The sequence below is a fragment of the Chroicocephalus ridibundus genome, unplaced genomic scaffold (genome assembly GCF_963924245.1).
Source record: "Chroicocephalus ridibundus unplaced genomic scaffold, bChrRid1.1 SCAFFOLD_483, whole genome shotgun sequence".
In the NCBI taxonomy this organism is placed as follows: Eukaryota; Metazoa; Chordata; class Aves; order Charadriiformes; family Laridae; genus Chroicocephalus; species Chroicocephalus ridibundus.
Window position 1 is genome coordinate 2,497 of NW_026961256.1, and position 20,753 is coordinate 23,249.

The 20,753-nt window shown below is 43.5% G+C and overlaps 1 protein-coding gene across 2 annotated transcripts in view; it reads left to right on the forward strand.

Annotated features, from left to right (window-relative positions):
* Positions 1-251: 251 nt before the first annotated feature.
* The window catches only part of ITPKA (inositol-trisphosphate 3-kinase A), a 40,653-nt gene continuing 20,151 nt past the window's right edge, over positions 252-20,753 (forward strand). Inside the window, exons 1-2 of one of the 2 annotated variants that reach the window (XM_063321632.1) lie at positions 252-1,224; positions 1,623-1,673. In XM_063321632.1, the coding sequence (XP_063177702.1) occupies positions 721-1,224; positions 1,623-1,673 (555 nt within the window). In that variant the 5' untranslated portion in view covers positions 252-720. The remainder of the gene's footprint in view (positions 1,225-1,622; positions 1,674-20,753) is intronic. The other variant, XM_063321633.1, reaches the window with a different exon arrangement.

The following is a 20,753-nucleotide window of genomic DNA, read 5'->3' on the forward strand; positions in this document are numbered from 1 at the left end:
CCGAAGATGCTGAGGTCCCGCCATGGCAGCCCTGGCACCGGAGCCAGGCGGCGCCACCACGGGGGCCGGGGCGTGCGCCGAGGAACGTCCCGCGGGGGGGGGTTCACACACGGATCCCCGATCGCCGCGCGGAGGCCCTGACGGTGTCGAAACGCCGAGAGGGCGTCGGAAGTCGCCTCCCCATGGGCTAGGAAGCGGGCAGAGCGGCTCGGGCCGCGCCGCCTCTCCGGCCCCGAGGCAGCCGGGAGGCGCCCCCGCGGCTGCGCAGCCGCCGTGCCTGGGGAGCCGTTACTGGGCGGCGGGGCGCGAGGCAGCAGCCGTTGGGCGGCGCGCGCAGAGGTAAGGCGGGAGGCGCCCCGGCGGGGACACCCCGAAGGCTCCAGCCGCTCCCCGGGGGCCACCTCAGGGAAAGCGAAACCAAAAGGGCGGCGGCGAAGGGGCGGGTAGGGGCTCCCCGCGGCGCGGTTCGGCTCGGCTCGGCTCGCTCCTCCCCTCAGCGCTGAGGCGGAGCGGGGCGGCGGCGGCGGGCGGGCTCGGCGCGCCCCCATGGCCCTGGCGCCGGGTCAGCGAGCACGGTAGCCGGCTCCGGCTGTCGCCCGCGGGTGAGTCAGAGCTGCCCAGAGAGGGCGGGCTGGACATGAGCCTCGCGGCGCGACTCCGAGCAGCGGCCGGAGACTGAGCCACAAAGAAGTTTCCCCGGCGGCGGCGCGGCGCTCCCCCATGCACGCCCCTGGCCGCCGGCCCTGGGGCACTGCCCGGCAGGCGCCCGGCCCCGACCCCGCCATGGAGCCCCGCGCGGGGCTGCACAGCAGCCCGGACCTCAGCCGGGGCAAGCGGCTGAGCGTAGGGGAGCTCCGCTCCCTCTTCGAGGCTCGCTGCGCCGCCGTGGCTGCCGCCGCCGCCCGGCAGCTGCCCGACCCAGCGAAGAGGGGCTGCCGGCCCCCCAACGGGGTGCTGCCGCCCGTCATCCCCCGGCTCACCGTCACCGCCGAGGAGAGCGAGGAGGCGCAGGGCAGCCCCCAGGCGCAGCCGCCGCACCCCGAGGGCGGCTGGCTGAGGACGGACAGCTCGCTACACCTGCAGTCCCGCCGCCTTTCCACCTCCTCGCTCTCCTCCACCGGCTCCTCGTCCCTCCTGGAGGACTCGGAGGACGACGTGCTGAGCGACACGGAGGGCAGGAGCCAGGGCATCGTGCACCTGGAGCACGGCGAGGACACCAACCAGGTAGGGGGAGGTGGCGGGAGAAGGGGATTGGGGGCGGTTCGCCCGGGAGGCGCTGCCCCCTCCCCGGGAGGGCGGCCGGGCGGGCCTGCTGGGTGCCCCCTGGGTGCCTCTGGGTCGCCAGGAGCACCCCTTTGGAGTGAGGTTTCCGTGACCCAACTCCACGCAAACTCTGGGAAACTCCTGCTTTTGGGCCAGCAGTAGTGCGATGTGGTATTACAGGTTGCTGTGCCTGTTGGGAAAACGCTGCTGCACGTTGGCTCTTATAAAACCTGGCCAGGTGCGCGCTGTTTCCTTTGTGCTGTGAAACTCTGCTTAATGTCCCAAGAATATGGGGGGGGGGCGTTGCTTGATCATAAGTAGATTGTTTTTTTGTTTTTTTTTTTCTTTTTTTTTTCCAGTCTTCTATATCAGATCTTCAAAATAAAATTTTTCCAGGCATTTACCAGCAGGTATTTTTTGTCTCTTTCAATCCTAGAGTCTGTGGTTGTCAATTTTTGAGCTGCTTCTTGCTGTGAGCATGACAGGAGATGGGGAGGAGCTTGGAATGGGTAGAATGCATGCTTTTGTCCATTCTGGCAGTAACACATTCTTCTCAGTAAATCCCCTCTGTAATTTGGCAGCTTTCATCCATGAAGTGCACTTTTAAAGGCATATAGTTAGTTGCTTTTTCCTTTGGTATATATTTCCCTGACTCCTTATGATGTGCTGCTTGGGGTTTTGTAACTGAAATATGTTGCTTTAGTGAATTAGCCCTCCTACCTTTATTGAGGCTGCAGCTTAAATTGTTGTTCTAATGCCAGCTCATTGGTACTGAATTGTTTTCTAGCAGAACATATGTTCTGAAAAAATGTATAAGCAAGAAGTAATGCAACTTGTAGGTGGTACCTCCAGCTGGACTTTTCTCATGTAATTGTGGGTTTACTACTTTAGAGGACACATAGTACAGGAGCTAAAATGCTGTGCGCAATATTGGCTTTGTTTGCATCAACTTGTGGCCTGGTTTGGGGAAAAAAAGAAAAAGGTTTGTACTTTATTATATTGCGTATCAAGAAACCGATAATAATACTACTGAATTTGTACTTTTGATCCTTACTGAATCCGGTGTGTGTGGGAAGCCATTACTAATGTATTGCTGTTTGGCTTTCTTTTCTGAAATACATGATATGCTAGTGGGGTTTTTGTGTAAGTAGCAGAAGAATAGACATTAAAGGTGGAAAAAGGCTATAGGCTCATTTGACTCAATATCCCTGCTATTGCAGTGGGCTGTATGCATGCTAAATAGGGAACAGTAATTTAGTGGTAACACTTTAGCAATAAAGAGAACTCAGAGATGGCATCGTGACATCTGGTTAACTTGTCTGTGAATATAGGCTGAAGCAAAACCTATTCTTCAGGCAACAAGCCATGCTGCCTTTAAGGTTCTGATTCTGTACCTCTGAAGTCATTGGTATTGTATGTAATATTGAGTCTTAAATCATTCATTAGAACTGTATGCTTTAGGTACATGCATGTAACTAAAACATACAGCATAAGTGGACGGTGAGTGGTATTTCTTTCTTTTAAATTATATGAAGTTTCTAGGCATTGCAAAATTGGAAAAGGCTTTAGTCACCTTTTAATGACAAGAAGAAAAGTTTAAAAGTAAAGAAGGTGGTCTTTAACAATGATTTATAGACAAACTAAAAATAGCTGTATTATAAGTACTTTAAACTCTGAGAGACTGTCCTATTCATTTAGGTGTGGGGGAAGTTGAGAACTTCAAAAGTGTTACGAGAATTCAGTTTTTGAAAAAAGTTTATGCAGGTTTCCCAAGTCCAGTGCGACTGCAGGATTTTTTAATGTCTCGTTGGTAAGGTGACTCAACTAGTAAAATACTTCATGTTTTTAATGGCCGAGTTACTCTTCCATACCTGTGGTGTAGGGGAAGATGGGGCAAACTGCCCACCAAGAGCCTGCCTTCTGACTGATATTCTCTACCATGTTATCACTTCTGTGGCAAGCTGGCAAACCAGAGCTGGGACTGGTACCTAGGACTCTAAAACAGCAGAACTAAGTATCACCAGCTTTATGACACTGCCTAATAAATTAAATGGACAAAATCTTTTATTTGCTTACTGCATGCTCATGTAGTTCATCCCTGCTTTCCTTGCTGCATTACCCACCAAAAGCTTGAATCCCGGGAATCTGCTTTTTCCCTGTGGTCAGGCATGCTGCCCTTCATCTCAGGTGGCTGCACTGTGTGCTCGCTGATACCTGGAGGTGACCAGGATAGGCTTGCTCTTGTGTTTGATGTCTTTTGATAGTGGACAATGCTGTGATATTAGCAATCCCTGCGCTCGGCTGTCCAGTCTTTACAGACACTGTTTCTTTAGTGAAGCAGTGAGCACGTAGCATGGTGAAGTAGAAGCCTCTGTTTTGAACCTCTGTGGGTTCAACTTTACAGGATATGTTCTTTCTACTAATTAATCTTAGGGCAGGCTTTGGGTTCAAGGCAAGCACATGCATGTGAAAATAACTAGAAATTTTAGGATAATCTGAGGAATGGTTTTATGTTTTGAGGATTCTATTTAGAGGTAAATTGGCACACGTTGTACATATGTATTGTTTTTAGTGTATGTATTTTAATAGATGAAGGCTCATTCTCAGAGTGGAACACAAAGGATAGAGAGTTTTCTGAAGGAAACTCAATCAGAGGTGGGCCAAACTTGGTGTTCCCTGATTCATGGGAAATTGTGACATTTTGAAATTTTGCTTGTATTGGAATTTCCTTAGACTTTTCTTTGGAAATGTTAGAAATTAATTTGGAGCCTGGCGCCTTATGACTAAGCTCAGACCAGTGCTCAGAGGACTGCTGATCTGTCAAGCCTACCAGACTCCCCAGTGCCTAGCAGGGACCTTGGAAACTTGCCCAGGTCTTCAACTGCAGGAGCAGAAGTTCTGATAATGTTCCTGTTATCAGGGCTTCAAGGCTTCCATCTGCAGACCCAGGAACTTGAGACCTTAGCTGAAGAAGGCCCTCTCAGCTGAAGGCCTCTACTGTTGACCTGGCAATCAAGACTCAGCTGTGTCTTTGAAATTGTGTGAGCTCTCAAGCTATCTGTGCAGGCCTGTGTGAGAGACAGGAAACTCTGGAACCCTTCTTCTGTGTACAGGGCTTGCCACCCTGGAGTTATCAGGCCTTAAATCCTGGGATTATAAACCTGGGAGGCTTGGAGGATGGTTCTCCCTGGCAGCTCATGAGGCAAACAGAGAGTTCTCCAAGAGGATGAATGATTCAGTTAAATGTTTCACAGAGCATTCTGGGTTGGAATAATTGGCACATCACGACAGCATTAAATTTTAAATTCTTATTGAGCACAGTATGTGGGCATGTCCCTGGAGCCTTAGGGCCCCAGCTGGGCGGAGTGAATACCTTGGGATTGGTGACTGATTGCAGTACAGTTCCAGCCTGGCTCAGCAGGGACAAAACGCTGTTTGCGTTTAGGTGGGCCCACCTTTGAGAGAAGCTCAGTGGGTAGGTGTTCCAGTTCCTCAGCACAAGTTCTGCATTTCATTTTGCAGTAATTAACAGAGGCTTTGGAAACTGGACTGCCCTGGCTTTCCTGGAGGAAGACCCCTCCAGCAATGAAGAGCTGGAAGCATGAGAGAAGCCTCTGCTGCTGTCCTGTTAGCTGAGCTTGTGGTTCTGTGAAAACGAATTGCACATAGCTGTGTTAATGTAATTTGCATGACGCCATAGCTGGAGCTTCACAAATCTTGGCAGGTAACTTAATCAAAAAATAATGGTTATTTTTTAAATAGCCAATTGACAGAACAGATTTTACCCTATGACAACAGTTAACATTCCTGCCTTCCCTTGCATTTAAATGGGAAGCGTGCTTTTCTACTCTTGCTTCATGCCATCTGGAAAGTGTATATACACAGTTGAATCTTGCAGTGAAAGCACCAGTGGTCCATTTATAGTAATGGAGAGAGTGCAAGAGTTATATATTTTTGTCTTCATTCTGTGACTGAGCAATTTTAAGAAATACGTAAATCTGGTTAGCACCTTCTTTGTTGGGACAGAGATTTTAAGAAGTGGTTTTCACAGAGAATAAACACCATGATAACGTACAGCAGCCTCTTGTCCTCTTTATAGGAGAACGTTATTTACTAGGTGGAAACATGCCAAATAAATCTACTCGTTCTCATAACTGTGACCCGTCATTCCAAATTCCTAGATCTGTAACCATGAGAACAGCTGACAGCTTGCTAGAAAAAAAACAGTTCAGTTCTTGCTTGCAATGGTACCAGTCCCGAAACTTTGGGGGATAGCTGTTAGTGAAGCTTATTTGGTTTCACTGATCTTCTCACCATTATTTTTTATAATACCAAGCACCTTAAAATGGACAAACATATAGAGAGTCACACACACTTGAAAAATACAGACCGAAAGTTTCAGCTGCTTCAGCTCAGGGGTGGGTTACATAAGCTAATGCAGTAGAATAGAATTGTTATTTTTAAATGAAGAATGGGAACGAAGGGATGACATAAGTAAGACTGTTAATGGGTTTTTAGCCTACTTTCCAAAGGAAAGAAAGCTTGTGTAATCACTCTATCAATTCCATTTTAACAACTTTAGTAGATTTCAGCCAAATTTGGCAGTAGGATAGACATCTCAAAGTTTCTTCAAGAAAGAGTTCTTTAAAGTTCCACAAAGATCAGCATCTGAGTGGAGGAGAGGAAACCAAAATAAGTGCAACCTTTTGTTCTCAGGGGGTGAAGGTGCAGGATGAGTTCAACAGTTGTCTTCTGTTTTGTTTGTGAACTAGTGGATTGGCATGTGCATACTGGCTAGTTGATCAGTGCTTATGTGCTTTTGCCAGCTGCTGCAGGTAGTGCCTCTTGTCCTGAGAGTGATTAGGAGAAAGTATGGGAGGGTGAATACACTGCTGTGGGCTGGTGAGGTTAGGGAATGTGGAAGGCACTAGTTGAGGCGCAGGGGAAGAAGGTAAAGAAATTGTGGGGATATGTAGAAATCTGATACTTTTTTTTTTGGCACAAGCTTAGAGAGGACAAGCTGTAGTTACTCTGATAAGAGTGGAGGACAGTAGATACCAGTCAGCTAGAAACCAGGCTTCATTAGTTTGCTGCTCGTGGAACAACTACTTTTATTGGAATACATTTCATAGTTCAAAAAAAAATAAAATGCTAATTTCTAATGTCAGTCCTGAATACTGAAATCTTTTTGAACATACATGTACTGTATGCTGAACAAATATGAAGTGAACAGCAGCAGACTACTTGCCACATTTCCACGTTGCACAGTTATTGGGCCAAAACTCTGAATTGGGAGCCTTCTTTCAGTTTGAGGATGGTTTCTTCTCCACTGTACGCTCGAATGGTGGAGTATATTGAAACATCAGAAGTATCAGTTCTTGAGGTCACTCTTTATTAGTAATGTAGACTCTTGTCTGGTAGGAAATGAGTTAGCTCTTACCAAATTAGTTGAGAGAGAGGCAATTAAATGTCCTATCAGTTAAGAGTTTCTGATCCTGGATATATCTGAAATGGTGACTTACAGATTACAAGGTTCTTTCTTGAATGAATTTCCCTCTGATAGTTTTCACTTTTCATGTGTTAAAGGATATATTGTTGCTAGGGTGTACAGTTTAAATTGGAAGAGCTCTGTTATATATTTTTTTTTTTTCCTTACAGACCTGTTGGATTAGGTATGTTATAGAAGTTTCTCTGTATGCATGTTTCTACAGTTCAAACCTCCTTGTAATGCTTATTACATCTGGAAAGAGGGAAAGAAAGTAACAGTGACTCCTCATCATCGGGTGGTGCATTCATATTTAAAGAGGGCATACCTAAACAGATTTTTTTTCTCAGGCAATCATCGATTCAACAGAGTTAAAGATTTGTTTGTGAAAACCCGTGCTAGTCTGAAAAGGAATAAGGGTAGTGGCTGGAGCAATAGTTTAGAATTTTATGTGTCTATGTATATTTTTGGGTTCTGACACTCTTATTCTATTAGGCTGGTTTGATGAGGGTGAGCAGGTTTTTTTAATTGAACATAGACAAAAATAACCTCTCGGCCTACGTATAAGGTTTATTATAAATGGAATGTGTTAAAGTGAATCAGATTGATTAAATGCTCACAATGTGATGGAATTTAATACAGCTAATATATCTGGAAGCTTAGAATGCACATTTTATTTACGTGGTAGATAGCTGTTTTGTTTAGCAGTGACGGAGAGAAGAACTAAGGATCATCGTACAGCATTTTGCGGTGATTATCTATAAAATGTGATGTCAGAAAAGTAATATTATCCTCACACATCTTGGAAGGAAAAAGTGATCTTATGTATAGCACCAGTAGATTCGCTGTCTGTCTCTCTTCTGCCTTCTCTGTCAGTGTAGTTTTTGCAGAAAAAGGGGGCTGAGGCAGAAAGAATTGGCTTGTCAGTCCATGATAATTTGGATCTTGTGTAGCATAGATTTAGATTGCATTTTTAAGTGCTCTTCTCATCTTTCTCTACCAACAGAGCTTCCTCTATAAAGCTCACAAGTTGGGCAAGATGGCATTGTCTGTCCATAGCATAGCATTACCTTGGGTGGAAAAAAAAAACATTAAAAAAAGAAAAAGTGGTGAGGGCGGGCGGAGAAGAAGCAAGTGTTAGTCTCCATCAGCTTATTCTGAGCAAAACCATAGGGAAGGGGGAGAGGCTACCTGTTCATCCAGTGTCAGACTAGCAAACACATTGGTGTATTGTTTCCAGTGTTTAACTGATCCATTCCTGTCAGTAATGAAGAATGCTTTCTGGGATAACATAGCCAGCAGCAGTTGGGTGGGTTTTGTTGAGCTTCCCACAGGGGTGGAAATTTTCCATTCCAAAATGTGGAAGAGTGAGACTGATGCTATAGAAACCTACCCTGAACTCATCAGGCGTGGCTACTATTGCCTGTTAACAAACCTTCTATTCCTTGGCAAGCTCAGAAAGAAGTTAGCCAAAGACCAGTTGGCAGCTCATTTGAAGCAGTATCATAGACCTGGCACGATCCAGATTTAGAGCTTGGGACAGAATCTCCAAGCCAGTTGGTGACTATAGCAAGCATGACACAGACGTTGCTTTGTGGGAGCTTGGCATTCACCCAGAATCCAGGAACACTCCTTATCTGCAGGATGAAATAACCAAGTAAGGTGGCGCAGTGAATGCAAACTCTTTAAACTGTTTACCCCAGACCACCGATATCACCTTTATTTTACTCACATTCAACTTCAATCTGCTGTTCCTCATCAGCCTTCTGACCACATCCATACTTGAGCTACGTTGATAACAGAGGTGTGGTTACAGGTGATAAAGTATAAGTATAGATACTTGTTATGTCTGCATATAATTGGCACTGAAATGCCTATGATTCATCAATCCACCAAATGATTACCTGTTTAACAGGAAGCTGGGATGTCGCAGAACTGTGTGAGTAAGAAAGCTAGTGGCAACAGCACAGTTCATGTTTGATGTATCAGAGGAGAGTGCGAACTCCTGTAGTCTTCATACAAGTTTCATATGATAAGGGTCATATCTCTTGGTAAATTACTTTGAACACTGTATAGAAAGAGATGCCTTTGTTTTCCAGTGATGGTAGGAAACCATCATTCATTGTTGGTATAACTGATTCTGTCCCCTGGTGTCTACAACATCCTGACATAAAATGATCCAGTCTTAGCTATAGCTGCCTTCACTACTCTGAGCTGCTACAGAGAACACAGCTTTCTTTGTGTCTTAGCTTTTTTCAAGCAGCTCCGTATAGTTGAGAACACTGCAGTGATTCTTCTCAGTGATGTTCACTGTGGACAGCATGTCACTTCTGTGTTTTACTTTCTTTGCTTCCTGTTGTGGAGCGCTGAATCAAATGTAGGTTTCTACTTCTTACCTTTGAGGTGCTGGTTCTCCTTGAAGTCTGTCTGTAGTGCACACAGGGGACTGATGGAGCTCAGCTGTGAAGGGTGGTGGTGTCCATCCCACTCTTCAGACACAGGCAAGCTTGAGGAGGCTCAGCTGTGACCTAGGTTTGCTGGATACAAGAGTGCCATCTCCCACAGGGCCTCAGGAGCCTCTTCAAGTACAGCACTCCTTTCAGTGCCCTCTTTAGCACAGGCATGTTAAATGGACCAGACAGCTCTAGCTCACTCTGCAGCAAGTGCTCTGGAAAGGAAGGGAGGATAAAACACTGTTTTCACATGTCAGCGCCTTCCACTACCGGAATGCATTTAGATGCTCACCTCCTCTGCTGAAAATCTTCAAAGACCCCCTGAGCATGTGGCACAGGTAGTGGTCTTCTCTTGTGCTTTCAAATGACCACTCGTATGGGCAGACACACTGCGTACAGGAAGCTGTGCCATTCCGATGCAGGTTAGTCAAGAGTAAAACTTTGGAGATGAGGGAGGTAAGAGGGTTGTGATAGGCAAACGGGTGGGGAGTGACTGGGACTGGTTGGGAATGAGGGGAATGATTAGACAGAAGATCAAAACTTAATGGGCAGGCAGACTGTTGCTTTAAAAAACATGGAAAGTACATTCTCAAAGAAACCCCCCAACCACATCAGGAGAATGTGAGGCAATTATGTTAAGAAATCATCATTCAGCCAAGCATTGAAAATATGTGAAATAAAATAACTAAAGTGACTGCAGTGTGGGCATATTAATATTCTACAGTCTTTAGTGTAGAACTCAACTAATAAGCAGCTGGTTTATGTTTCAGATCAACTCAAAGGACAAGTTCCATAGTGACTGATGCTACGTATTGCAGCACTTGTTTCTTCATAGATAGGTATGCAACAAATCAGGCAGATCACAGGAAGAGAAAGACTGACTTTCCGATCTAATGCTGCTGAATGCTGATCTGGAGAACTGCTTGTGTTTCACAGTGTCCCTGGGAAAGACTAGGCAAGCTATTTATGTAGACTTTCACCATGGCTGCCAATTGTATTTTTCTCATTCCCCTATTGACCGACTTGAGAGTATGGGTCTTATTACCAGAAATGCTGAACGTTTGTACTTGCAACTGAAGTTAATGGGAACTGTTCTACGGTATTGTATAACACTAGGTAATAGGAAAAGCAAAAATTGGCACCTGAGTTCAGGCTTTCAAAATTAGTGGATATTTCTCATATTAACCCATCTTTGCTTTGGTATTTTCCTTCTAAGATAGGAATAAAAAAAGTTTGTGTAACAGAGACTGTGAAAACAAATTCATTAAAATCTGGAAAGCACTCTACTGCTGCAGTGATGACTGTCTTAAAACTACCACACACAACTCAGTAACTATGTTTACAGTAGATTTCCAGTAAGTGAAGTATAAATGGTAAAGCCAATGAGGACAGAATTAAAAAAAAAAGCTGCTTTTTATAGGGTCAGGAATTGTTTATACTGAATGAATAGGAACTACAATATGTTATTATATAATTAAAGACTATATCATAAGGTCTACAGAAAAAGGTAAGCGTTGGCATAGAGAGGATAACTTCAGATTGCACAGAAAACGTCAATTCTGAACATTTCTAACTTTTGAGTGCTCAATTTTGCATTTAAGATATTTTTAAAGCTCCAGTGCAAGCATAATTCTCCATCTGAACACATTCTGGTAGTGGAAGGTGCTGACATGTGAAAACAGTGTTTTATCCTCCCTTCCTTTCCAGAGCACTTGCTACAGAGTGAGCTAGAGCTGTCTGGTCCATTTAACATGCCTGTGCTAAAGAAGGCACTGAAAGGAGTGCTGTACTTGGAGAGGCTCCTGAGGCCCTGTGGGAGATGGCACTCTTGTATCCAGCAAACCTAGGTCACAGCTGAGCCTCCTCAAGCTTGCTTGTGTCTGAAGAGTGGGAGGGACACCACCACCCTTCACAACTGAGCTCCATCAGTCCCTTGTGTGTGCTGTGCCCAGCAATCTCCACAGAAGGTAGCTTCTAAAGACCAACAAGTGTCTACTGCAAATGAACCTGAAGTTCTTACAATTTGCCACATTTGGTCAGGTTAACTTCTGCTCGTCCCGTGGCTTGCTCCTGCTTTGAAAACTGTCCTCTTGCCTAATTTCAGGCTCCTTCCTCAAAATTCAGAGTTAAAAAGCTTTTCAGAGCATTCACCAGAAATTTTGTAATGGGATCAAGATGTATCTTTTTCTAGCCTTGGAAACAGTTGAAGCTTTGCTGGAATTGTTCAGTCTGAAGGAGACAGTTATTGTGCTTCTTTAAGGTGAGCAACCTAAAGCAGTTCTCAGGAGAATGAGAGACACAGAAGCAGAAAGACTTCTTGTGCATTTGTGCTTTAGTGGCTCTACAGGAAATCTGGGGTTTGAGACCCTGATCTTCTGAAAGAGGCAGAGCTAGAGCAAGTCTTAAAAGGTGGCTTCTGTATTTTTCTCCATCACTGTATGCTTATGTGATGCAGTAGTGATAGAAAGGATAAAAATCTGTGTGCACAGTGTTCGGGTGTGCAGATTGGCTGTTTGTTATCTTTTGTGGGGTTTGAGTGGGTTGTTGGCTAAGTGCACTTGACCTGAATGTTCTAATCATGATAAGCTCTGCTTGCTGTGGGCTTCTTCCTCAGCCGTTCCCACCCATGCGCATTCTGTAGGAACAGCGGCACTGGTTCTGCAAAGGGTCAGCTTTGTTCAGAGGAGAATATAATGTGAAGAAACTCTGAAACCTTCCTACGCTCCAGCTTTCACTTTTCTTAGTGCAAAATGCTGAGTATCGTAATTTTGGGCTGATAATTGTATACAGTTTGTATTGTCTTGCTGTGTGGAATTTAGATAAGGAATTTTTTTGCCTTCTTTGTACTAAAGCAGAAGGAGTAAGGAATTAAATCCCAAAGTACTCATTTTGGGATGGATCCTGCCATACTCTTGAAAATCCTGTGAGAGGATTTTGAAGTGGAGATTCCTGACTTCCAGATGCTTTTGCCTGTCACTTGCTCGTGACGCCACCATGGCTACCAAAGGCATTCAGTAGAAAAAAAATAATGAAGCTGTATTTTAAATGTGTTAGGAAGAAGTGAGTCTCTGGAGTTGTCTCTGGCCTAATGATTTGCATGGATTTGGGCACTAATCAGGCCCCTGTAACGTTTTCATTACTTGTTTTCCAAAAATTTGTAGCAAGACCAAGGAGAATATGTGACTGACTGCCTTCAGCAATGAGACCAGGGAGGGAGGAAGTGCTGTGCTGTCTAATAGCCTTGTGCTTGTTAATCCCTGTGCCCACCGTCTCCAGTCCTTTTCCCAGCAGTAGGACTAGGTGATGTTTAAGCATGGTTTCCCATTCCAACATTAAAACTGTCGTGAAAACTAATTCTCTCTTTTCCATCACTGTTCATCCATTGGGATTTGCTGCATTATTTCTAGAAATATGTCCTGTCCTATTGCCATAGCTGTGTGTCTTGATCCCAGCCTGCCTTTTCAGTCCTCTGATTGTATAGGCAGCAGTCCTCCTGGGACAGGGGATGGCTCTAGGATGAATATAGCCAAGTCGCCAATTTTCTTTTTACGCTGCATTTTTCAAGAAAAAAAGCAGACAGGGCAGCAATGTCAGTCTTGGCTTGTGAAATAACTGCTCTGCATGGCCCTGTGTGAAGCATAAGTCATAAACCACTTGCAAATGATATTTCAAATGTCTGTCTTGTCTTTGTTTGCTGAGTCCTGATATATTGATGTTGGTCACTCATGGGTTCTGTTACTTATGTCCAATCTGGCATAGAAGCTGCTGCTTGCTCTGTATTTCGGTAGGCTGGTGTAGGTGGTTGTGCAAGATACGGGAGTGTGGCTTGCAGTTCTGTTGCTAGGAATCAACAGTATGAAATTCTTGTAAGTTTTTATGGGGGTTTTTGGTCTCTTACGATGAGGTAAAAGTTTTGGTAGATAAATGGTCTATGTATAAACTACACCCTGTTTATTTTATTTTATTTTTAGGTGGGTTCATGTCTTAATAATTAGCAATTGATATTTGTGCTTCTAAAAAGGTGGGATCTCCAGGATCTTGATTGTAAACACGTTTGTTTACCTTCAGGGCAGAGGAAACATACTCTGTACAACACATTCACTATTGTTCAAACGCCCACATCTCTTCAGGAAGGCAGATGCCTTGTTTCAGTTTCAGTCTTTCGTTGAGTCACTCCTGCTTATGTAAGGTCTGAATTTGACTCTCTCTCTTAAGGCTACATTATGGAAATTAAAATCTTAAATAATCCCTTGTCTTCTGGGACTACCTGCTTCTGTTATGGAGGAGGAATTAAACTCGCCTTTCTTGTGTTGTTCTGTTAACAGAAATTCTCTTTTCATCCTGTGGTTTTGCTCAAGGGAGAAGTCATCTTTTCTCCACATTCCTTACATAGTTCCTGGTGCTGACTTGGGGCAGGAAGAGTTTCTCTAATCTTAGGCTTGCTCCAAAAATAAACAACTACCTTGTGACCCAGAAGGCCCTCTCACTCCTATGGGGGAAGCTGAAGGGTCCCTGTTCCCGTTTAATTCTGGTTTTCTCCATCATTGCCACATTCCGTTTATGGGCTCCCATGCTGTCTGGGACACTGGCCTCACTTGATCTGTTCCGATGCTAACCCAAGTAGGAGTGTGTTTTTTGCTTGCTTGGGTTTTTTTTGGTTTTTTGGGGTTTTTTTTTTCCTTTTAAATCCTTTTGACACAGTGCTTTGGAATAATCTCACAGCTACTATGTTAAAGCTTGGAGTTATTAAAGTGGTTGCTGAAGGATGTGGCTTTCCCCTAGGTAAATACCACACCACTCTAAATAACAGTGCCTATCGCATGTTGACGCTTGCATTCCATTGCAAAGGGTGGGCCGTATTTGAACAGTGGTGTAAGTGATAGGTGAAGCAGTAACTGCTTATACGTCTTTGGGGAAAAATGGAGGTGTGAGTTTGGAGGAGACAAAGGAGGAGAGACGGAGTACTGGACTCTGTCTTGTGGCAGATTAGAAGAGCAAATGGCAAACTGTTACCAGTGGATGTCTGATCTGTTTTTTACATGACATATTTTAAGACTGTAATAATTCTTTTCACTTAACGCTGTATTGCTGCTTATTTGAGTGCCTCTAATTTAGTTTGCAAGCATTAATTACTTAAATTGTTCAACAGTGTTCTGAAGTGGAGCTATTATAGCCTGCAGTTGTGGGAACTGGAGCAGAGAAAGGGCATGTGTCTGGACTTAGATCCCATAATGAGGCAGTGGAGTTTGCTTAGATCTCTTGCAAATGAGCGTCTGATGTTTTAGGATGTTAGAAGCTGAATTATCATGGTAGGAAAGAGAAAAGTTCTATGTATGTACATTTTAAAAATATATACCTGTCAGTAACCTCTTTATATGTGTGTGCATATGTACATGCATGGGTACAATAATTTCAGAAGTCCTGATTTGCAGATAAGTGTTGGTGTGAGGGACTTAATTTTTTAAATGTATGTTTTAATACTTTTTAGGAAATGGAAATAAAGCACAGAAAGGGACCATATAACTTTCCTCACTGTCCTGCAGGACATAAGTATCTCTAGATGACTGATGATGAACCATCTTGGTGCCTGTGACTAGAACTCCTTTAAAAGTATTGCAACTCATTGATTCTGGGATCAGCCCAGTTTTATGTTGGTGGCAGGTGTCCCCTGTGACTGGGCTATGCCACGATTTTACAGGCATTTGTCAAGCCTGTTTGAAAGCTCACTGATACATGGAAGGCCCTTGTCTGACATCTGACCTGAATGTTTTGGTTTTGTTGCAAATTAAAGTCATTTGTTCTGGTCCTTCCCAGTGGACATGGAGAACAATTGACTGCTCTAATAGTTATGAAAACTTTTGTACTAGAAGACAGTTGCGGTGCTTGGTCCTCTCAGGCTAAACAAACAATTCTTTCAGCCTCAGAGATATGACATTTGTTATTCATCCCCAAAGTTTGCTCCATCTTGTCAAAGCTTTCATGGAATGGTGACCAAAATGAAGCACAATCACCACAAGTAACCAGTAGGTTCTTACAGCAACCTTGACTCTATCCTTGTGCTATCTATCCTTTCCTACAGGAAAAAAATTAATTATAGCACAATAGTCTTCCACTGTTACAGTGTTATATTCCTTTTGGGCAGAAAGTCAAAGTTATATGGGATACGGCTTCTGGGGCCCTTACAGGAGGATACGTTGAAAGCATGGTAAGCTTTCAACATGTATTTACCAACCCAAGCTGTTAGCAGTAGGAAGAGAGGAGTCTTTGACCAGTTAATAGAAGACAATTTTGCAATTTCTGTGTGATGGTAGTGGTTTGTGGTGAATGGGGAAATGTAATAAAGGACAAGTATTAAAATTTCCTTAATTTATCTATTCAGACTGGAGATTCTCCTGTGGCCACTGAATCACTGGGGTGTTAAACTGGTGGCAAGCCTGGCTCTGAACTGCTGGGCAGGCAGGATAGAGCAGTGTGTCTAGGTAACAGTCTGCACCACCTTAGCAAACAAGATGAAGCGCATGCTCAGCTTCCTTCACAAGCGCCTGGAGTTCACCCAGGGGAAATTAGCTTCCTGGCTTGTTGCCAAACACAGTCTCTTTTGATGTTACGCAGAAACCACACCTGATTTAAATGGATTGGCCCTTCTTCTTGTAGTACATTTGGATTTGAGGTCATACACAGTTCACAAATGACACGTTTGTGCCTTAACAAATTGTGCTTATGTTTTAGGCTGAACCTATTTATTGGTCTATGTATAGAGGAGTGTGGATGTGTTTGGGTTTTCAGTATTCCCAAATACTCATCCTGTTTGGAACTGGTAATTCTGTGTCCTGCCTAATGGCATGTTAGGTTCGTTTTTGCATCTAAAGAGTGTTGTCTTTCTGGATGTCCCTTTCTTATGACCGGTGATATCAATCAGTGACCCATGGCAAGCCGAGGATAAATGGAGGAAGGGCAGAAAATTCTCAAATTGCCAAACTGTGGCATAGGAAGCTTCTGAAGATTTAAACTGCAGTTGTTTTGGAGGTTAAGAAAGATTTCTTTCCTTCTGCCACACCATCTGCTAAAGTGATGTTTGATTTACCACAAAATTGTTCTGGGTGATGGACAGCCTGGATAAATCTCAGATGTCTGGGCTCTGAAAGTGAGTCAACTTTCCCTTAATGAGAAACTTTCCATTTACTTCTTGGATAATAACATTTCAATTTCCAGCAAGACTGATGTTCAGGCAGAACCCTAGTAGGGGCAAAACCTCTTTGGTTCAGTTTTCCTGAGTTCAGTAGGGACAGGTGTCAGAGCTCCATCCTGTTAGAGAACCGGTGTCTTTCAGAGCAGAGCACAAGCTGCGAAGATAGATAAAATAGCCATGTTTAATGCCTGCCATCAAAGGTATACATTTTAGTATCTCTTAGATCAGAAAATGTTGATTCTTATTAAAATATGTCTTTCAGTCAACAGTATTGGCTTTTACAACATCTCAGTGAGAAAAGTTGAAGGAAGCCTTTGTGACAGTGCAGCTTTAAACCTATCTAATTTCTTGACTATCTTGGCTTTTGGCCTGGGAATAACATAAAGGTAGTAGGTATTTCACTTGATAATGATCAGAAGCAAAGTCCCAATGTTTATTCCTGCAAAATAGTCAGCAGACTGCAGCTCTTGTTGCTGTTTGCAGAAAGGCAAGCAATGCTTTCACTTCTTCACACTTAATTTTGCTCTGATTTGGAGAGACGCTGCTCCTGGAATTACAAGTAGAATCCAACTGTGGAGTGGGACGTGGGTTTTTGCGCTCCTAGTAATTCCATCCAATATTGGCCATCCATTTCTCTTTTCTTTACTTCTTCCCTTAGTCCAGGCATAGTGAATATCCAACAAGCTTACCAAGTATCCTGAAGAGCAGACAGCCAAAGAACCTATGCATCTCACTGCATGGTGAGGAGAAAACACAGGAACCTGAGGCTTCTGTCTTGCAGCTTCGTTTCTGCTTATTGCATTAAGTGTTTCTCATGGTTCTGAAGGTTTAGCCCAGCCCATCTCAAGTGTGGTACAAACAGGAAACGAAAACCCTGCAGTCAGAGGATACACCTGCCAAACACTGGTTGAGCAGCTGTGGCCCTCACCCATGGTTGAATGCAAAACCGGAAGCGTTAAGGGCTAAGTACAGGCTGAGCACCGTTTCTTCTCAAAGCTTTGGAGGCTGGATGGTGACAGAGAGGGAGGGAGAGATGAAGGTGTAGTCACAGTTTGCCTGGCAGTCTGATGAGAGGAGCCTGGCAGTCTGATGAGAGGAGCTGATCAGGAAGTTGCTCGTGTAGCGTGCGAACTGCTGTTCTTCTTTAGGAGTGTGTGTCCTCCTTTGCTGCTGATCATCTTACAGCTCCAGCTGGCACTTGTATACCATAGGAAGATCAACTGTGTGACAAAGCAGAGAGTGTTAGTTCCCTTGGGGACTGAAGCAGATACAAGGATGGTCAAGGCTCCCAGGGTGTCTGGCATGTAGAGATTGCTCAGTGATTTTCTTGTTCAGGGACATGGTTACACTGTATTCCTTGAGTGAGAGCTGACAGCATTTGAAGTTACACAGCTGCCCTGGCAGAAGGCCAGTTACAGCGCCTTGGACAAATTATCAGTTGATGTTGGTTGGCATAGCACTTCTGACAGTCTGAAGAGTGATGCTGTTGTGTATTGGGTTAGGGCACAGACTTCTTAAAGCAGGTGCTCAGATCTGCAGACACTGGGCTGGGCTGTCCATTGATGTAAGTTATCGTAGAGCAATGTTTTGATTCTGGCCCTAAATTGTCTAGTAATTGTCTACCTTTTTGTCTAGTAATCAACAATCACTGTTGTGGACTAGTGTTTGTGTGCATCAGGAACCTGTTTACTGCCTGGTGACAAGCTGAAATGTGGTAGTAATGGGGCTAAGTCAGTTCTGTAAGAGCCTCACCCTATCTTGGGAGCTGAATCAAGCGTTGCACTCAGAAACTTAGTTATAAAGATTTGTGTGAGCGTTTGCTCACGTATTCCTGTTGGAGCTTGCTTGGGGAGCATTCTTCTTGTTGACTTGCTCTTTCACCTCCCACCCATTGAGATCTTTGTCTCAATTTGTGATTCATGTCTGATTCAGCCAAGTGGGTAGTAGACTTGGCAGGAAGAACCTCCTTAGTTTGAGGATTCCAGAAACCTTTAATGAGGGGCAAAAACACAGAAACTGGCTGCTGAAAGTATAAAGTAAGTGCTTTAACTCAGGGATTTTCTTTGCTATTTGGGGTACTTTTGTTTTAGCTATGGGCAAAGCTTGTACCTTGTGTCCCTACACAGAGCCTTTGTGGATATTTAAGTTATATTTCTCCCAACAAATAAGGGAAAAATGTCATGCGTGCCTCACTTTCTGCACTGCAGTATGATGTCTTGTTAGGTCTTCTAACTTTCTTCAAATACCAAATGATCCCAAGCCTACAAGTTGTTATAGTCTGGACAATTGAAAAAAAGAAAGTCACGGAATTTTGATCAACTGCGATGGAAAGGTTTTACTAGCTGCTTTAGATATTTTAGAAGTGTGCATGTATGTATATATTATTAGAAGAAAAAACAAGGATAATTATAATTTGCTTATATTGGCCGTAAAAATGCGGTGCCAGGATCTGGATCTGACCAAGTCAACTGCCTGCCTCTTTCAGATCTGCAAAGACAACTACACTAAACCTCAAACTGAAAGAACTCAAAACCAGAATCCTTCAGTAGGCAAATTCTGTGACTGTAACCAAAAAGATACTGTGTTGCTCAGCAACTCTCACTATCTTTTAATTTTTTATTTTTTTTATATAAGATCACTCAAATCCCCTGATCTCTCCAAGAGATGAAACCATATGGTTGGCTGTCCCAGAGCTGCACTCCTTTCAAAAAATGAAATTCCTAATAACCTTTGAAGCTGGCTGCTGTAAAGCTGCACCGATGGAAAACTCACTGGTTTGGGGGAAATTATGCTGATAACAACTTGTCTTGGTAGAATATCGTGACGTTGACAAAGCAGTAGATTCTTTGTTTAAATGTTTGGGACTCTTTTTAATAGGTTGTAATTATAGCATTGTAGTTATTGATTACATTCACACACCCAGAGAAGCATACCTAACTACAGGGTTATTAAATTAAGCTAGTAATTGTCTTGGTTGTGGTCCACTCAAAATGACTTCTTATGGAAGCTTTTTACGGTACCAGCAGGTAATGGCTGCATTGAGACAGATGAAAGCAAAGTTTTGTTCCAGTTAGGCTTAGTTCATTAAAATAATACGGTTAGTAGCTTTGGACCTACATTTAAGTTCTTTGTATGTTCAGGTCCAGTATGTCAGGTCAAAGCCAAGTCAAAAAAAGTGACAAACAGTACTGAAAATGGAGAACAAATCTGAATATGTTAATTTCATTTTCCAAATTGAATTAAGTACTCTAGTAAAATAGCATAAAAAAATTAAGAAAACAAACTAGCTTTCAAGCCGGTTTATTTCAGTTTTAATAAACTAAATAAAACAGTCAAGGATTTTGTAGATGAAATTAACTTGTGGGGCTTTAAAAACATTTATTGAGTTAAGTAAGTGTATATACTATAAAAAGTAAAGCTGAAACAATAATAAAACTTTAAAACATACACAGAGTTTAGGAGGAACAAATATTAACCGAGAGCTATTTGCAGGACTAGACCCTACCATCTGCTCACACTGATGCTTACGACAGCTCTGTGAATAATCTTATGGACCTTATGAGTATTTGTTGTAGCACTCGGAATAATATGGGTGCTAGTGTGTGACCCAGGAAGGAAGAGAAGTGGGGAAAAAAAAAATCACAGCAGAAAGGTGAGCCACTGGAGAATGACTAATACAGTGCATGGATAAGTCATAACTGATACTCAGTTTAGTAATGCTTAGTGTTAGCTTAGGGCCCGTGTGTAGAAGGCAGTTCCAGCTAATGGTCTGATGGGTTCCCAGGTGTTACTTTTCCAGTCCCTATTGTTACGGTTACCGTGTCCGGAAAGGGGCCAACACCCATCACCTTCTCGCATGCTTGCTCATTTGCACTGTGTTGACTAAGATTGCCGGGCAAGGTGTTGCTCAGTGTTTTTGCGTTTTGGGCACGCGGCTCTTCCAGAACTATTTTGAAACGCATGTAGTAACTTTTTGATAATTATAGTTTTCTGTGCTCCCTGCAAGTCCCTGTGGAGGAACCTTGTTCCTTCTAGGAGTTAGTGAGACACTGAGTAGGCAGTGGCAACCAGCAATACAGATCAGATTTCAGCCCCCGTGTCCCAGAGTGGCAGAATTTAGCCTGAGTGATGTAAAGACTTTAAGAGAACAGTAGATTATGATGACTGACAATTAAATACTCTTTCTTAAAGCCTTTTACGGGATCAAAAAAAAAGATTACAAAGAAATTTCTCACTATCCTTTTGTTTCTTGCTGTCATAATAGCTCTCTGTAGGCTTGCGTAGGCTTTGTACTAGTGCACAAAAAAAGACAACAGGATCTTGGATAAAGAAACTCCTGAAATTTTCCTGGAAAAAGGATTCA